Source organism: Corticium candelabrum, chromosome 1, assembly GCF_963422355.1.
Source record: "Corticium candelabrum chromosome 1, ooCorCand1.1, whole genome shotgun sequence".
Taxonomy (NCBI): Eukaryota; Metazoa; Porifera; class Homoscleromorpha; order Homosclerophorida; family Plakinidae; genus Corticium; species Corticium candelabrum.
In genome coordinates this window covers 12,501,589-12,516,383 of record NC_085085.1, presented here as the reverse complement: position 1 = coordinate 12,516,383, position 14,795 = coordinate 12,501,589, and the positions used below count along the sequence as shown (strand labels likewise).

General features: G+C 39.2%; 2 protein-coding genes across 2 annotated transcripts; both read left to right on the top strand.

The window, feature by feature from the left end:
- The first annotated feature begins 220 nt into the window (after positions 1–220).
- Positions 221–6,190, top strand: LOC134179759 (alpha-methylacyl-CoA racemase-like). The gene is made up of 17 exons (XM_062646719.1): positions 221–309; positions 387–450; positions 1,348–1,420; positions 1,488–1,611; positions 1,674–1,735; positions 2,724–2,768; positions 2,826–2,900; positions 2,970–2,999; positions 3,060–3,123; positions 4,243–4,291; positions 4,366–4,425; positions 4,480–4,546; positions 4,614–4,686; positions 4,768–4,878; positions 4,937–4,975; positions 5,850–5,920; positions 6,046–6,190. Exons 1-17 carry the CDS (start codon positions 234–236, stop codon positions 6,106–6,108), a joined length of 1,146 nt encoding a protein of 381 aa, XP_062502703.1. The 5' UTR covers positions 221–233; the 3' UTR covers positions 6,109–6,190.
- A 1,071-nt stretch (positions 6,191–7,261) lies between these two features.
- On the top strand, positions 7,262–13,846 carry LOC134177840 (acetoacetyl-CoA synthetase-like). Its single transcript, XM_062644619.1, has 19 exons — positions 7,262–7,393; positions 7,457–7,560; positions 7,628–7,745; positions 7,909–8,019; positions 9,259–9,356; positions 9,418–9,532; positions 9,593–9,674; positions 10,273–10,420; positions 10,493–10,573; positions 11,230–11,354; positions 11,420–11,484; positions 11,545–11,667; positions 11,737–11,850; positions 11,916–12,041; positions 12,746–12,815; positions 12,888–12,946; positions 13,017–13,116; positions 13,171–13,270; positions 13,335–13,846. Exons 1-19 carry the CDS (start codon positions 7,282–7,284, stop codon positions 13,473–13,475), a joined length of 1,992 nt encoding a protein of 663 aa, XP_062500603.1. The 5' UTR covers positions 7,262–7,281; the 3' UTR covers positions 13,476–13,846.
- Positions 13,847–14,795: the final 949 nt, after the last annotated feature.

Here is a 14,795-nt window from a genome sequence, read left to right as displayed (position 1 = left end):
AAGAGATGGTGTGTACCTTCGAATTCACAAAAATCCTTTCTCCTGAATTCTGACCAAGCAAATATGCTGCTCTACATTTGCTACAGCGATTGAACTGAACAGAACAGAGCTATCTTGGGCCCGACTAGATTAACAAATCTGATTGCATATGCAGTCTGTGTGTTTGCATACAATGCATTTAGCCGTGGATTCCAGATTTTGGCTCACGCGGTCGCGCGAGTTCTTGGACCAACATGGCACTGCGAGGGTTGAGGGTTCTAGAGATGGCTGGTCTTGCTCCGGTGCCGTTTGCTGGTATGGTTTTAGCAGGTACTACAGTTAGTAACAAAACTGCGGCGTTTGTTGTCGACGCTAGTCTAATTTAGTGTCGTTTTCGTTGTCTACAGACTTTGGAGCGTCTGTTATCAGAATAGATAGAGTTCAAGCACAATCTCTTGATACTCTTGCAAGGTTAGTCAAGGTGCGTTGACTGTAGCATGGCAAGCGCGTGGCAGGTTGAGATGCAGGAAGAAAACCCGGATTTAGTTTGAGCCACATCCGGGCGCTTAAAATTTGATTTTTTGCGTCATTCTTAGCTGTCATTATGTTACTCATAGATTCGCATATATTGAGTCGAATCTCAGAGTACCTTGGAGTCAATTGTTTTGTGCAATTAAATTATTGTTAGTTAAATTGTTAATTAAATTTAAGTTGTTTATCGATCTGAGTTGTCAATTTCGACAAATCTCAATTGTGGCTTTGTCAATACAATTGAAACAACATAACACTGGAATGTGTTTGTAAGATACTGCAAATCACGTGAATGGTGTATATAATGTTTAATTAATTAATTAATTAAGACTACACTGCAAGTATAGTTTCATTGTATAGTACAACCTTGATTATCCGGTCTTTCGATTATCTGGACAAATTCTGTGTTTCCTGACTTTTTGTATTCCCGAGTAAAGGAACTGTAATATATATCACTTCATACTAATACTACAGTGTAGGTACAGCCTTTCACAAATGAGCGAATACATAACAGAGAACGTAATAATGTAATAAGTAGGCAGCTGTTGATGACTATTCTAGTGACATGAATGTACAGTAAGTGTGGAAACAGACTGTAGTCTTGTACAGTGGAGGAGAATTAGTTGGTATTTATCAACTTTTGATTATCCGGACACTCGATTATCCGGACTTCTAACCCGTCTCCGGAGTAGTCCGGATAATCGAGGTCGTATTGAGATAATTTTATAAAAGTACATTGGGTGAGATAACTAACTTCATACATTCACTTGATAAGGTGTCATCTGAAAACCAATGTTTACAACTTGTCTAATACTTAAGAGTGTACGTGTTTCGCAGAGGCAAAAGGTCTGCGTCAATTGACCTTCAAGATGAACGTGGTAGGCAAATAGTGAAAAAGCTAAGTAATCAAGTAAGTTGTAAACGTTACTCAATGTTTGTAGAAAACAGCGTTTACCACTTTGTGTGCACGTTTTCAGGCTGATGTCCTTATTGATTCGTATAGACCGGGTGTAATGGAAAAGATGGGTCTTGGTCCCGTGCAGCTGCTGGAGTCAAATCCACGGCTTATTTATGCACGATTAACAGGATATGGGCAGTCAGGTTCAACTAACGAATTGAATCATTTTTCAAGTATTAATCGGGCGAGGTTTTATGTTATGTAGGTCTTTTTTCACAGAAAGCTGGTCACGATATCAATTACTTGAGTATTGCTGGAGTGTTGTCTGTAAGTGCATGATTGTGTTGGTAAGGGTTGGAGACATATGCCGTAAAATCAGAAATTAATGTGGTGATTTTAATTTGTGCGAATCATGTGACCAAAATATTATCGCACAAATTGAATTTGCATCGTGCATAGACATGTACATATATATTCATTCCATTTTTTTCTTTCACACCGTTTTTCCATAGTTCCCTGTACGTTATGATCCCAGAATGAAGTTGAACAAGCAGCAAACGTGTATGCATAGAGGCTTCTTTCTTGTTGTAGTTGTTGCTAAGGTGGTTATTGGTTGTTCAATATAAAACTGTTACAAGTATATGTTAGCAGATACCGTATTTCCTCGAATAGTGCCCGATGCTCAAATAATGCCCCATGGTGATCCTTTACAAATAATAATGCGCCATGCTTGATTAATGCCCCACTGGGGTAGTATTCAAACCCAATTGTATTATGCCATGTGGTTTGTGGCAACTCTGATTGGTCGATACAGTGGGTACAAATCATTTGTACGCCGATACCCTATCGCTCTCAAGGGAAACGCATATGCTGGTAGAACACTGACTGATGATGAACATTCAACAGGCCAGGAATACAACTCAAGTGAAAGCGAAAATAGACAGGATGCATGAGACTGTAGGATTAGATCTCGGTGTTTATTCCTGATGTTGGTGTAGTGTGATGGTATGCAAACAAACAATGTGCAACATATACAGTCTCTGTGCTTGTGAAATAATCATGCCCTATGCTCAAGTAATGCCCCATGTTCCAGAACTATGAAGAAATAGTAGCCCAGGGGGCAGTACCCGTGGAAATACGGTGTCTTGATATTGCACAAATGAAATCACACAGCATCAGGTCAAATTCACACAATATTAGGGTCGCATGAATTGCTGATTTTACAGTATGACTGAACAGTTTTTAATTTGTGTGACGACTTAAAATCCTATTACATAATTAGCACCTAGCTTGATGCACAATGCTGTTGTCCTAGATGCTTGGTCGGAAAGATGAAAATCCAATTGCACCTATTAATTTGGTAAATCACGTGTGGCTTTCGGCATCAGCATCGTTATACCTGTTGTATGCTATGCAGTTGGCAGACTTTGGGGGAGGAGGTTTGCTTTGTGTTGTTGGCATTCTTATTGGACTATTGACAAGATCCAAGACAGTATGTCCTTATACTTGTTTATGGCAATTGTAGCTTGTGAAGTGTTGGTTGTTATTTAATTAATCATAGGGTAAAGGTCAAGTCATTGATTCAAGCATGGTCAGTTATTTATGTCATTTTTACTGCATACATATGTAAGCATTATAGCGCTTGTCACAGACTGAAGGCGCATCTTACTTGTCTACGTTTTTGCGGACATCACATCAAATTGGAATCTGGACAGGTGAACATATTGAATGCTATCTGGTAATTCTCGTGGTAGCATCAACATGACGACATTGTGCCTGATGCTAGTCTGTTTCTGTTAGTCTAAAATGTATGCTACAACTTGATAACGTACCTATGTACTAAAGCAATCGGTTTACAAGCAATTGTGGAACATGGAATGTGCATGGAAGACCCAAAAAGTTCTTCCATGTTCCGTGTTCCATACTTGAATACAATGTCAAATGAAATGTAACCAGCGCTAATATTTTAATGACGTTTTATGACGTCAGAACGTCACATGCAATTTTGGAACATGGAATGCGGGAGGAGCGAATCGGCCACCATATGTTTCAGATATTGTTTTAACACGTGATTACATTCATGAATTTTGGGGTCGACTTGTGTTTGTTTTCTATGTGTCACACTGAGTTCAAAAGACTTACTTATTGATTACTAGTTTTTGGAAAGTTATGAGACAGCTCATTGCGAATTTCACAAGTGCTGTAGCAATTGCTGACGCTCAGAAAAACTGCCATATGATACATTCTTATCTACTATGGTTTGCACAGCATGGATTTAGATGACAAGTGATTGTGTAGTCATACAGTGGATCGATCATATGAACAAGGAATAAGAGAGATACTCCAGGAATGTACTATACCGCGACCTCTAAAAATGTGGGGTAATTCATGATGCTAAGGGACACTCCCACTTTGTGGACACGCCCATTTTTATTGTCTTCTAATTGACTGATACGGTAGAATCAGTAGCAGATCCAGACTGGACAAAGGGTGGTGTATATACTAAATACAGCTTTGGTCCTCACATGCATTTACAGTCCACAATTTTATAACCATGACTACAAATGATGGCGGGCTATAGCCTGGTCTAGCCCATGCCACGCTATGCCTCTGGATGCTCATAACTGAGTTTTTCCTTACTGCAAGAAATTACACTTTTGTTGTTGTCCTATAGCGTATTACCATGCAGAAAACACTGACGTAGAAATCTCATTGTAAACAAGGACGTATGTTGAGGCTTAAACTTTTGAAAATAAACAAATTATAGCGCAAACTATTACCATTACTATGGCATTACTATGACAACTGTTATTGTTAGTATGTTTGCTTATTAGGACCAAGAGGGACAAATGTTTTGGATTCTGGTGCACCATTTTATGATACGTATGGACACTTGTTTCAGTTATTTGTATTTTAATCAAATTATTTATGTATCTTCCATTTGGATTGTCTCCTAGCTATCGCACTTTGGATGGCAAATTTATGGCAGTTGGAGCAATTGAGCCACAATTTTACAAGTCAGAAGTTAGGTTTGAAATATTACAGTTATTTCAATGTGTTTGATGCTGCAGGAGGTTTGTCAGTGGGTTGGGACTTGACAATTCTAGAATTCCCAACCAGATGGACACATCAAAATGGGTTGGTGAGAGAATCCAGCCTGTAGTTGTTTCTAGACTTTGTATCATCCATATTGTTGGTGTAACAGGATGACCTCAAAGAATTGTTCAGCAAATGCTTTGCTACAAAGACACAAGCTGAATGGGTGGAAGCATTTAAAGGCGGGTTATTGAACGTTGCTAGAAATTTCTTTAATTAAATTAAGCACTGATTGTAATACAGCAAATTGTGTTGGTTTTTAGATGTTGATGCTTGTGTCACGCCTGTGTTGAGCATGGACGAAGCCACAACTCATCCTCATAATCAGGATCGAAGTTCTTTTGTGCATGTTGATGAAGAGACAGTATTACCAGGTGCTCATACACTTTTAATATCTCCAGTAAAAAGTATATATCCTTTTTGTTTACACAGCTTTGGCTCCAAGATTTTCATCATTTCCTGGTTACAAAGGTACAATTTGATTGTGTATTATTATTCATATTGTTTTGAACATTTATTCTTATTCTGGTTTGGAAATTGAGTTTTTCTTGGTAATCATGTACACTGTAGGCATGTTACTGTTAATTAAGTAGATTAATATTACACACTTTTAAATGTTAAATTGAGGAGATTGCGGTGAGTTTCAATGTTGTTCTCGCTGTTCATATATTTCTACACAGTTAGAGGTTCCAATAATGTTTAGGAGTACACACACACATGCACACTCACTCATGATCACACACACACACACACACACACACACACACACACACACACACACACACACACACACACACACACACACACACACACACACACACACACACACACACACACACACACACACACACACACACACACACACACACACACACACACACACACACACACACACACACACACACACACACACACACACACACACACACACACACACACACACACACACACACACACACACACACACACACACACACACACACACACACACACACACACACACACACACACACACACACACACACACACACACACACACACACACACACACACACACACACACACACACACACACACACACACACACACACACACACACACACACACACACACACACACACACACACACACACACACACACACACACACACACACACACACATACCAGTTCAATATCTTTAGTTACATATTTAATTCATTGTATGACTATGCAAGTATACATGTAGTTCTACTGTGTACGTGTTATTGTTATTGCTTTGATTGTGTTTGACACGCTGGATGCACTTGCTTGTGTTGTGGTAGTACTTACATAGGAAAGTAAGTCACTGTTTATTGTAATATTTAGCATCTGGGCCTCTGCCTGAAGTGGGACAGCACACCAGACAAGTTCTGCTGGAGGTCGGCTACACAGAGGAGGTACTGTATGTATCTGTTTTCTTGTTTTTGTAATCGCCGAGTTCATTTGCCAATGAGCTCTAATTACTGTACATGTGCTTGCACATTATTGAAGTCAGAATTTAGTATTGTTATGTTTTCTGTAGGAAGTTGATTATTTGTGTCAAGAGAATGTTATCAGACAACAAACACAGAAATCTCGTCTTTGAATTAATTGATTTTATGACAATACATTTGACCAATCCAAATCTGTGCAGGTACTACAGTAGTACATAATAAAGTACAAGTGAGAACTCAGGCATGTTACCAGGGCATTCGCGTGACTTAGCACACAAACTTCAGGTTGGAAGTGCACACACACACACACACACACACACACACACACACACACACACACACACACACACACACACACACACACAATTGACAATAGCCATCCAGTTGAACTTTGTTGGACTACGTGTATAAACAACATAATACATTTTGTATGTGCAACAAACGTAAGTCCTAGCTACTTCCTGAAAGAGACACAGAGTAAAATTAAGAATCGAAATGACTGCAGTAACAGTAATAGCCTCCATGTGTCAGAACAATTGATGCACTCTGTTGATCTTGTTCACAACAAACAAACTTGGACTTCGCATCTACACTTCGTAAGAACTCTGTTTGATTAGTCGTAGTGCATATCACCAAGATAAAGTAACGAATACCACAGACAGACACTCACTCACTCACAATCCAACTCTCTTGTTGTCAAAATCGAATACCGTACGCACGTGTAGTCTATACTGGCTAATTCTAAATAATGAAGACATCGCCCAAAATCCACAGTTCTCCAGTGCTGGAACATCCATTCCTTAATTACTTTGATTACGTAAGACGCATCAGTCATATGTAAGGTAACCACTTCAAGCAAACAAACGAATCATAATTTAAATTAAAGACAAATTGTCGACGTAGAAAATAGATAAAAAGACAAATAAAACACAGACTAGACATACACACGTAAATATACACAAACATGCTGATACACAAAATTAAAATACAAATTTTTATTTACATACATTTCAGAATTCTTACATTTTTGATACAATTTAGGGGACATATGAATTGCGCATGCGCGTATAGTCTCCACTCGCCGTGTCCTGCGCTCCAAATTAATTAGCCAAAAATGGACAAGTCACGACTCCTAGATGTTCGCATCAAAATGACTGCCGTACAGAAAATCTAGACCCTCTGAGGTCCCTCATCTGTTATTCCTGCAAGCTAGCGAAACGTAGGCTTACGAGCGCATCAACTGAGTAAATCGTGCAGAGCTTTTCGATTGATTGCGCAGACTCCGAGTGCGCGCGCGTTGTGTGTGCAGCGCCTCGCATCTCGAGATGTCCACTAGTAGCACGAGCTCAGCACGTCCAATGTGGAGGCCGTCCAACGATGAGGTGATTATGGATCGATTTAGGCAGCGTGTCAATAGCAAGTACGATGTCAACCTTGGTAAGAATAGCGAACGAGAAGGTCAAAGGTGAACTCCAATCACCTGACATTTGTAATTTGTAGCAAACTACGACGATTTATGGCAGTGGTCTGTTGAGAACTACCCTGATTTTTGGGAGACGTTCTTTCATTTTTCGGACATTTTATGCTCTCAATCGTACGAAGAGGTGTGAAGCCGATTGTGGACAGTTTTTGCGAAATTATGTTAGCTACCACGTGCCGTGAACGTTGCAGGTGGTTGACAGGTCAAAGGGCATCGACGATATTCCGGAATGGTTCCGTGGATGCAAACTGAATTATGCAGAGAATTTGTTGCAATGGAATGATGACAACGTTGCCTACGTGACTGCAGGTGCAGAGTGTGTACGGGTCTTGGGTGTCTGACTCGAGCTCCTTGCCGTTTTGATTCCCCAAGGCGAGAGAGGCTGCCTTGGGGAATGAAAAACGGGAGGAACTGGCTATGCGAGACTAGCCTTTGCTTGAGTTTATATGCATGATCTAATTTTGTGATGCAGGAGAAGGACAGAATGTCAAAGAGGTTACTTTTAGTCAGCTTCGTGCAAATGTGCAGCGTCTAGCTGCATCGCTGAAGGCTTCAGGAGTGACGGTGGGAGACAGAGTTGTTGGTAGGTCATAAGGCTGCTATAATGAGACATTGGAGTTTTGGAAATCTATGAATTAAAACGCACAGAATATGTTAGGGGAGAAGGTGTGCATGGTAGGTAGGTAGTATGTAATAGATAGGAGAAAGACGATGAACTTAATTTTGTTGCTAAACTATGGGCATACATGTTTGATTTGGCTCTTCTGACATCAGCGGAAAGAGGACGAGACTTGAAGAGGCATTCAAGTTGGCTCTATATCTTCCAGAAGACACTTTCAGCTCTACCTGCTCCAATGCAGCTATATAGAACCTGGAAGAGGGTGTGTCTATACATGCAATGTCTTTGAAATTTTCTTCTGAAGTATGACAAAACAGTCAATTCACAGTAATCTTTCTATATGAGACACTGGCAGTTGGATGTGGTCGGTGCTGTTCCAATGAAAGTAATTCATCATCATTCAAAGCACAAAGAACACACGATACTGCAACTACACAACAAGCCTCGTCATTCATAATGCTTGATCGTATACTGAGCATGTGAAGAGCTGAAGCCTCTTAGAACCGGAAGAGGCATTTGATTTGTCAGCTTCCATCAAAGCCTTTCTAATTCTTTCTACCGAAGTTGGAAGAGCCAAATAAAACACACCCTATGACTCTTATAAATTCACACTCGCCTAGTTTAGTAAAATTTGTAGTTGACACCAATTTGGTAAGCATAAAGTCAGTTGCTTGTGCTATCTGGATATTGCACTGGTTCTAGATTATGTGCAGTATCTGCTGATTTCTATTTGTAGCCTCAAGGATTTATTATCCGTCAACCACAATTCTGTTATTTGCTACAGTGTTGCTGGAGGACTCATTACAATGATGCAAATGGAGACTAACTTACATGTATTAGTAATCAGGTAGTTTGAACTGTTAAGAATTTAGCACGAGTTACAGTAGCTTGTATGACAAAACGTTTTGGCACTATTTACATGCGCCACTTTTGATTGTTTCTATCATTTGCAATTGTATCTTCAATTCGATGACAACATGTGCTAATTAGGGTGACTTCAGCTGACCATCACATTGGTTTTTAGTGTCACATGATAGTGTTGTGTGGATACTGTACAGCATATACCAGTAGTCAAGTTTTATTCTAGATGTTGTGAAGGTGTTGTCTGTCGTTACTTTGCATTCATAATACGATGACTTGTAGATTTTTTAATAGACAATTTGGACAGCACCTTTTTGAATATGCACTTTACTTGAATGACAGGTTATGTTCCTAACTCATCACTTGCGTTGGAGGCAATGCTTGCTACAGTCAGTCTTGGTGCAGTGTGGAGTTCAACGTCTCCAGAATTTGGAGTGACTGTCAGTGATAGATTCTGGAATAATTTATCAGTCATTTATTGGTGTGTTATGTTTGGTACAGGGAGTTTTGGATCGTTTCTCACAAATCCAGCCAAAGGTGCTGTTTTCAGTCAATGCAGTTCAGTATAATGATAAAATTTTTCCACATCTTTCCAAATTAAGGGATGTCGTGAAAGGTTTAGTGCTTTGATTATGTTTCAGACATTGTTATGTTTTAATGTGATATGCTGGTACAGGTTTGCCGTCTATTGAAAAGGTGGTCATTCAGGAATATATTGGGGATGTGAATACAGAAGAATTAACTAGCATTCCAAACAGGTACATATGCAAGAAGCACAAGAAATGCATTGTCTGTGTGCCTGTCTTCGTAAATCTGTGTTGTTCTACACATGTGGAGTAATATAATAGCTCTCTGAAATGATTGACTTGTCAAGAAGTAATATTACATTTTTGGATGCTAGTCTGTTTCCAAGTGCACTACTTGACAAATCTACATAACCTTGTAAAGAGACTGTCTCTTCATGTAACCACAAATTTTGTAACATAAACGTTCTTAAAATTGTCTGTGATCATTAAATGATAAGCTTCAAGACACTGGATATGGAAGTCTTTGGTTATAATTTTAGTGCGTCACGAAAAACATTACTTTTATAGTGGATGGGTACATTTTATTGCTAACGTAATGTGTCAAGACAGTTTGTGTGAGTTTTTGCTCGCCTGACATTTTTGTAGCAAGGTGATTGCCCTATGGATGATGAAAGTCTACAGTTGTTTTTGGTTATGCAAAGGTTTAGATACACAAATTTGCATATGCTATCCCACTATGTCACATTAAATTTTATGTCTTTCAGTTGCATGAATTAACTTAGCCAAGCTTTCCATTGAATTTGTCATTATTTGCCTTCATGATGTTTAGTGTGCTGTTATCTCAGTTTGAAAGTGTTGCTGGACAAGACGTTGTTGAAGAATTGGTATTTGCACAAGTTCCTTTCAATCATCCTCTCTTCATCATGTACTCATCTGGAACAACAGGTGCTCCAAAGTCGATGGTCCACTCAGTTGGGGTGAAACATGCCTGTTACATGTTTTTGACTACTTAGTAAGCATTAGTTGTTCAATGGAAACTTTGCTTTTAGGGGACACTAATTCAACACCTGAAAGAACACAAATTGCATGGAAATTTAGATCGTCAGGATCGGATGTTATACTACACAACAGTAAGTCAGGTGTTGTTTAGGGATCTAGATAGGTTTATAGATTGTGTTTGTAGTATTTACTCTAAGAAGTTATGGAGTGTCCCCTGTGTTGATGGTTTTCACTAGCCTGCATTTCTATACTCTTCTGGCTCTTCCAGAAGAGACAAAAAAGATAAGAGGTACGTTCTTTGACCTCTTCTGGAAGAGGCAAGAGATGGAGAAGTCTTTTGTCTGTTTTTTTTTATGTTGAAAGATAGCAACTGCAGTGAGCGATGTTGGAAGGGATCCATTTGTCTAGTGCTGATCTAGCAGACTCTCTTCTTGGAATACCACGTAGTACTTCATTGTTCTGATGCCCAAATGCTGTCTGTTACAAAATTACAAATTACAGCAGCCATAGTTGACTCCATTGTATTTGCATCTGTGCATTTGTTGACTCTTTTGTGCATTCTCTTTGCTTTATGAAATATACATGACAGATACTTGCAGTGCTAAGTTAGGTTATGTTAATAGCTTAGTTTATGTAACCAGTTATTTGTGCTGGCCCAGCATAAGTTGTTGGATCTGGCTTAAAGTTTGCAAAGCTTTTGAAGTGTTTCGAGGCAAAGTGAACTTTATGTGGTTTTGTTTGATGAAGTTTCTTGCTATGTTTTGGTTGATTATGTTTGTAAATGTAGACAGGCTGGATGATGTGGAACTGGCTCGTATCTGTATTGGGAGTTGGTGCCAGTATTGTTCTTTACGATGGATCTCCGATGTTGCCAACAGCTAACATTCTGTGGGATCTTGTAGACAGACTTGGGTATGTGATGTTTAGGCAATGTGAAACGACTGATTTAGTTACCAATATGTATTTGGATTTCTAAGTATTACTGTGCTGGGAACAGGAGCCAAGTGGCTTTCTGTGTTGGAAGACAAACAAATTAAACCTCGTAAGATAATTAAGTTAAGGCAATGACTTTAGATCTCATTCTGTATGATTTTGTTGTCAGGTGAAACACATAAGTTGACGACACTTCATACTATTCTGTCTACTGGATCTCCACTCAAGCCTCAAAGTTTTGACTATGTATACAACGACATTAAACCAGATGTTCTGCTCGGCTCAATCACTGGTAGTAGCTACATAGCACGGTTGATATGTCATTCTGTTGATTGATAAAGTCTACATGTTGATAATCAAGGTGGGACAGATATCATTTCATGTTTTGCTGGACAAAATCCTACTGTACCAGTTTACAATGGAGAAATTCAGTCACGCAATCTGGGAATGGCTATGGAGAGTTGGAATGAGGAAGGTGTGTTTGTAACTTGTTAAACATGTTTGCAGTATGAAAAGCATGCATTGACTCTGCTGCTGCAGGTTGTCTTGTATATGGGGAGAGTGGAGAATTGGTTTGCACAAAGCCATTTCCATCTATGCCGACTCACTTCTGGAATGATGAGGATGGCATCAAGTATAAGAAAGCTTACTTTTCAAAATATGAAGGTACACATACATGTAGTGTGCCTATGTTTACTTACTGTAGTGCATGAAAGATTAGTGTTGCCAATCTCTTATTGATACGGCATAAACTCACAAGGTTACTTATTGTAGTATTACACAGTTGTGAGACCTAAAGGCCTGTCCACACGAGACTAGAAGGGTTCGCGATCCGATTGGGTTAGCGAGCGTCCACACTGCACTTTGAAAACGAGACCTCCGCCTCTTGTTTGGCATCACGTGGCTGACGACCAATGTGTACGTGTGGGTTCTTTGCTTGTGGAAAGCATTGATACAGTGATGCAAGGTGAGCGAGACCGAAGATGAGAGAGCAGGGATGTTCTGACTACACTCGTAGCATATGTGAAGGTAATGCCCACAATTTCTAATTGGAATCAACTGATTGTGATCGGATCGCAATCGAAACCACCTCCGATGTGGATTGGATTTATCACGATCCAGTTGCCATTGTGGACAGGGCTTAATTAAGCTTACCTGTAGCATTGCTGAGAAGAGTATAGAATTGTTTATTAATCTTTTTTTGAACTGTTTTATTGTTGCAAAGACACCTTGTAGGACAACATCGTCTTGTGTTGCTGATAATGACTATGGCACTTGTTGTTTGTCTGATTGCTGTTTTGCTATATTCACATTTTATCAGGCACAAGTAAACGGATACTATTCATTCTTGTGTTTCTTGTCATTGACAGGCATCTGGGCTCATGGTGACTTTTGTGTCATTAATTCACAAACAAGAGGAATAGTGATGCTTGGCAGAAGGTTAGAAGGATTTGAATCTTGATGCAACAATTAGCTATGTAACTGTTTTAAGTTGATCGCTTTGTTATTTAGTGATGGCACGTTAAATCCTAATGGAGTTAGGTTTGGAAGTGCAGAGATTTACAACATTGGTTCGATGTTATTTAAAATCACAGATACCATCTCATTATATTATTTGCAACACCATGATTTGTTGTGTAGTGGAAACTTTTCCTGAAGTTCAAGACTCTCTGTGTGTTGCTCAGCTAATAGAACTAGAGGAGAGAGTTGTTTTGTTTTTGAAAATGGTTGAAGGACACTCGTATGTCAGATGCCTTTTGGTAAGAATATTATTCTTATCAGTGTCTTGATTTAGGTTCTCACAAGACTTGGTTAGTCGTGTTAAGGCAGCTATTCGTACCCAACTGTCAGTTAGGCATGTCCCTGGTGTTGTTCTGGAGACGACGTCCATTCCTGTGAGTGTTCATGTAGAAGTGATGTTGGTGATTATGATTTTCTTATGTTTGCTTGTACGGTTAGTACACAGTAAGTGGCAAGAAAGTAGAGGTTGCTGTCAAGCACATTATTTCTGGTCAAGATGTAAGCAATCGTGGAGCTCTAATTAATCCAGAGTCATTGGACTTGTATTACAATATTCCTGAATTGACTGTCAGACAGTGATTGCATGTGAGATTGGATCTGGTCATCAATTTGAAGAAAGAGAGAGGAGAGTTGAGTGCTTTAAGTGTCTATACTTTTATTACGAAGTCGAGAACTTGCCTCGTCAGTTTGTCGATTGTGAGTCAGGCAAACTTATATTGACATACACACAATGTTTCAGTTTCTAACCAAGAAGTGAGTGTTGACAGGTTGATTATCATGAGCTTATGAAACAGTATTTTGCTGCTAAATTAATTGTAGAGTTTATGGTAGATCAAGCTTATTGCTCTGTCTTTGCATACTAGGAAACAAAGACATTGGTTTGTCTGTTACATGATTGTGTACTTTGTTCATGGTTTTTGTTAAGACTTCACTGTGAAATGCATCCCTGACAGAAGACTAAAGTTATGTCTAAACACAGTGAATGGCTACCTGTTCACACAGGCTATTGTTTTAATTTATGTGAGAGCTGGGTTATGCTACGGAGCTGGGTTTGTTTTTATGGTCGGTCACTGTTGTATGTGCAAATGGTGTATCTGTTTCGTCCACTTTTAATTTGGCATGTTAAATTAGTGAACTAATAAATTAACTAGTTAACAAAAATTTGTGTCTTACCATTTGTCATGATTTTTCTAACAAATACTTAGGACAAGACAGACACTGTACTAAATGACAAATTGTTATGCACAATATATTTATTAGGCTAACCTTGAAATACCCTTTCAGAAGTTACTTTCCTGGACGTGGCGTATGACGGTGTTATCCACACATGATACTTGTACAGGCATAGCATCATTGCAAGAGTCCCGCCTTCAACATCCGGCAAGGGCGGGGTTTATTAGTATTTATGTGGAATGCTAAAGTCTGTTCACGAATTAGATGGACTCGTGCCTGAGGGTTGGACCTTAGCTAAACAGATTATCAAGAAAGCCGGATGTTATGTTTGTATAAGACGCTATCGTATACTGATTGCATTCTTAGCGTGTGTTGTCACAAGGACGCAAACCACTAGATATGGTGATTGAAGTAAACCCTAACGAAGAGTCAGATGCTGGTGAGTCTGATTCCACAGAGAGCTATGACGAAGATCAAATGCAAGCCACAGGAAATCAATAAATGCTTGCTTGTACCTTATACGAGTTTCTAATTGTTTGTGTCATTAGTATTTTGTTACACCCCTTCTTAGTTTGATAAAGAGTTATCTCACTGGGGGGATTGTCTCTAGATTGATCTGATTAAGCTTGTCTCCACCCGCTAACTTATTACAATTCCGGAAGTTGCTTATGCTGGTCTTCTGTTCATAGCAAGAAATATATGATTATTATAATTGAATTAAGCTCT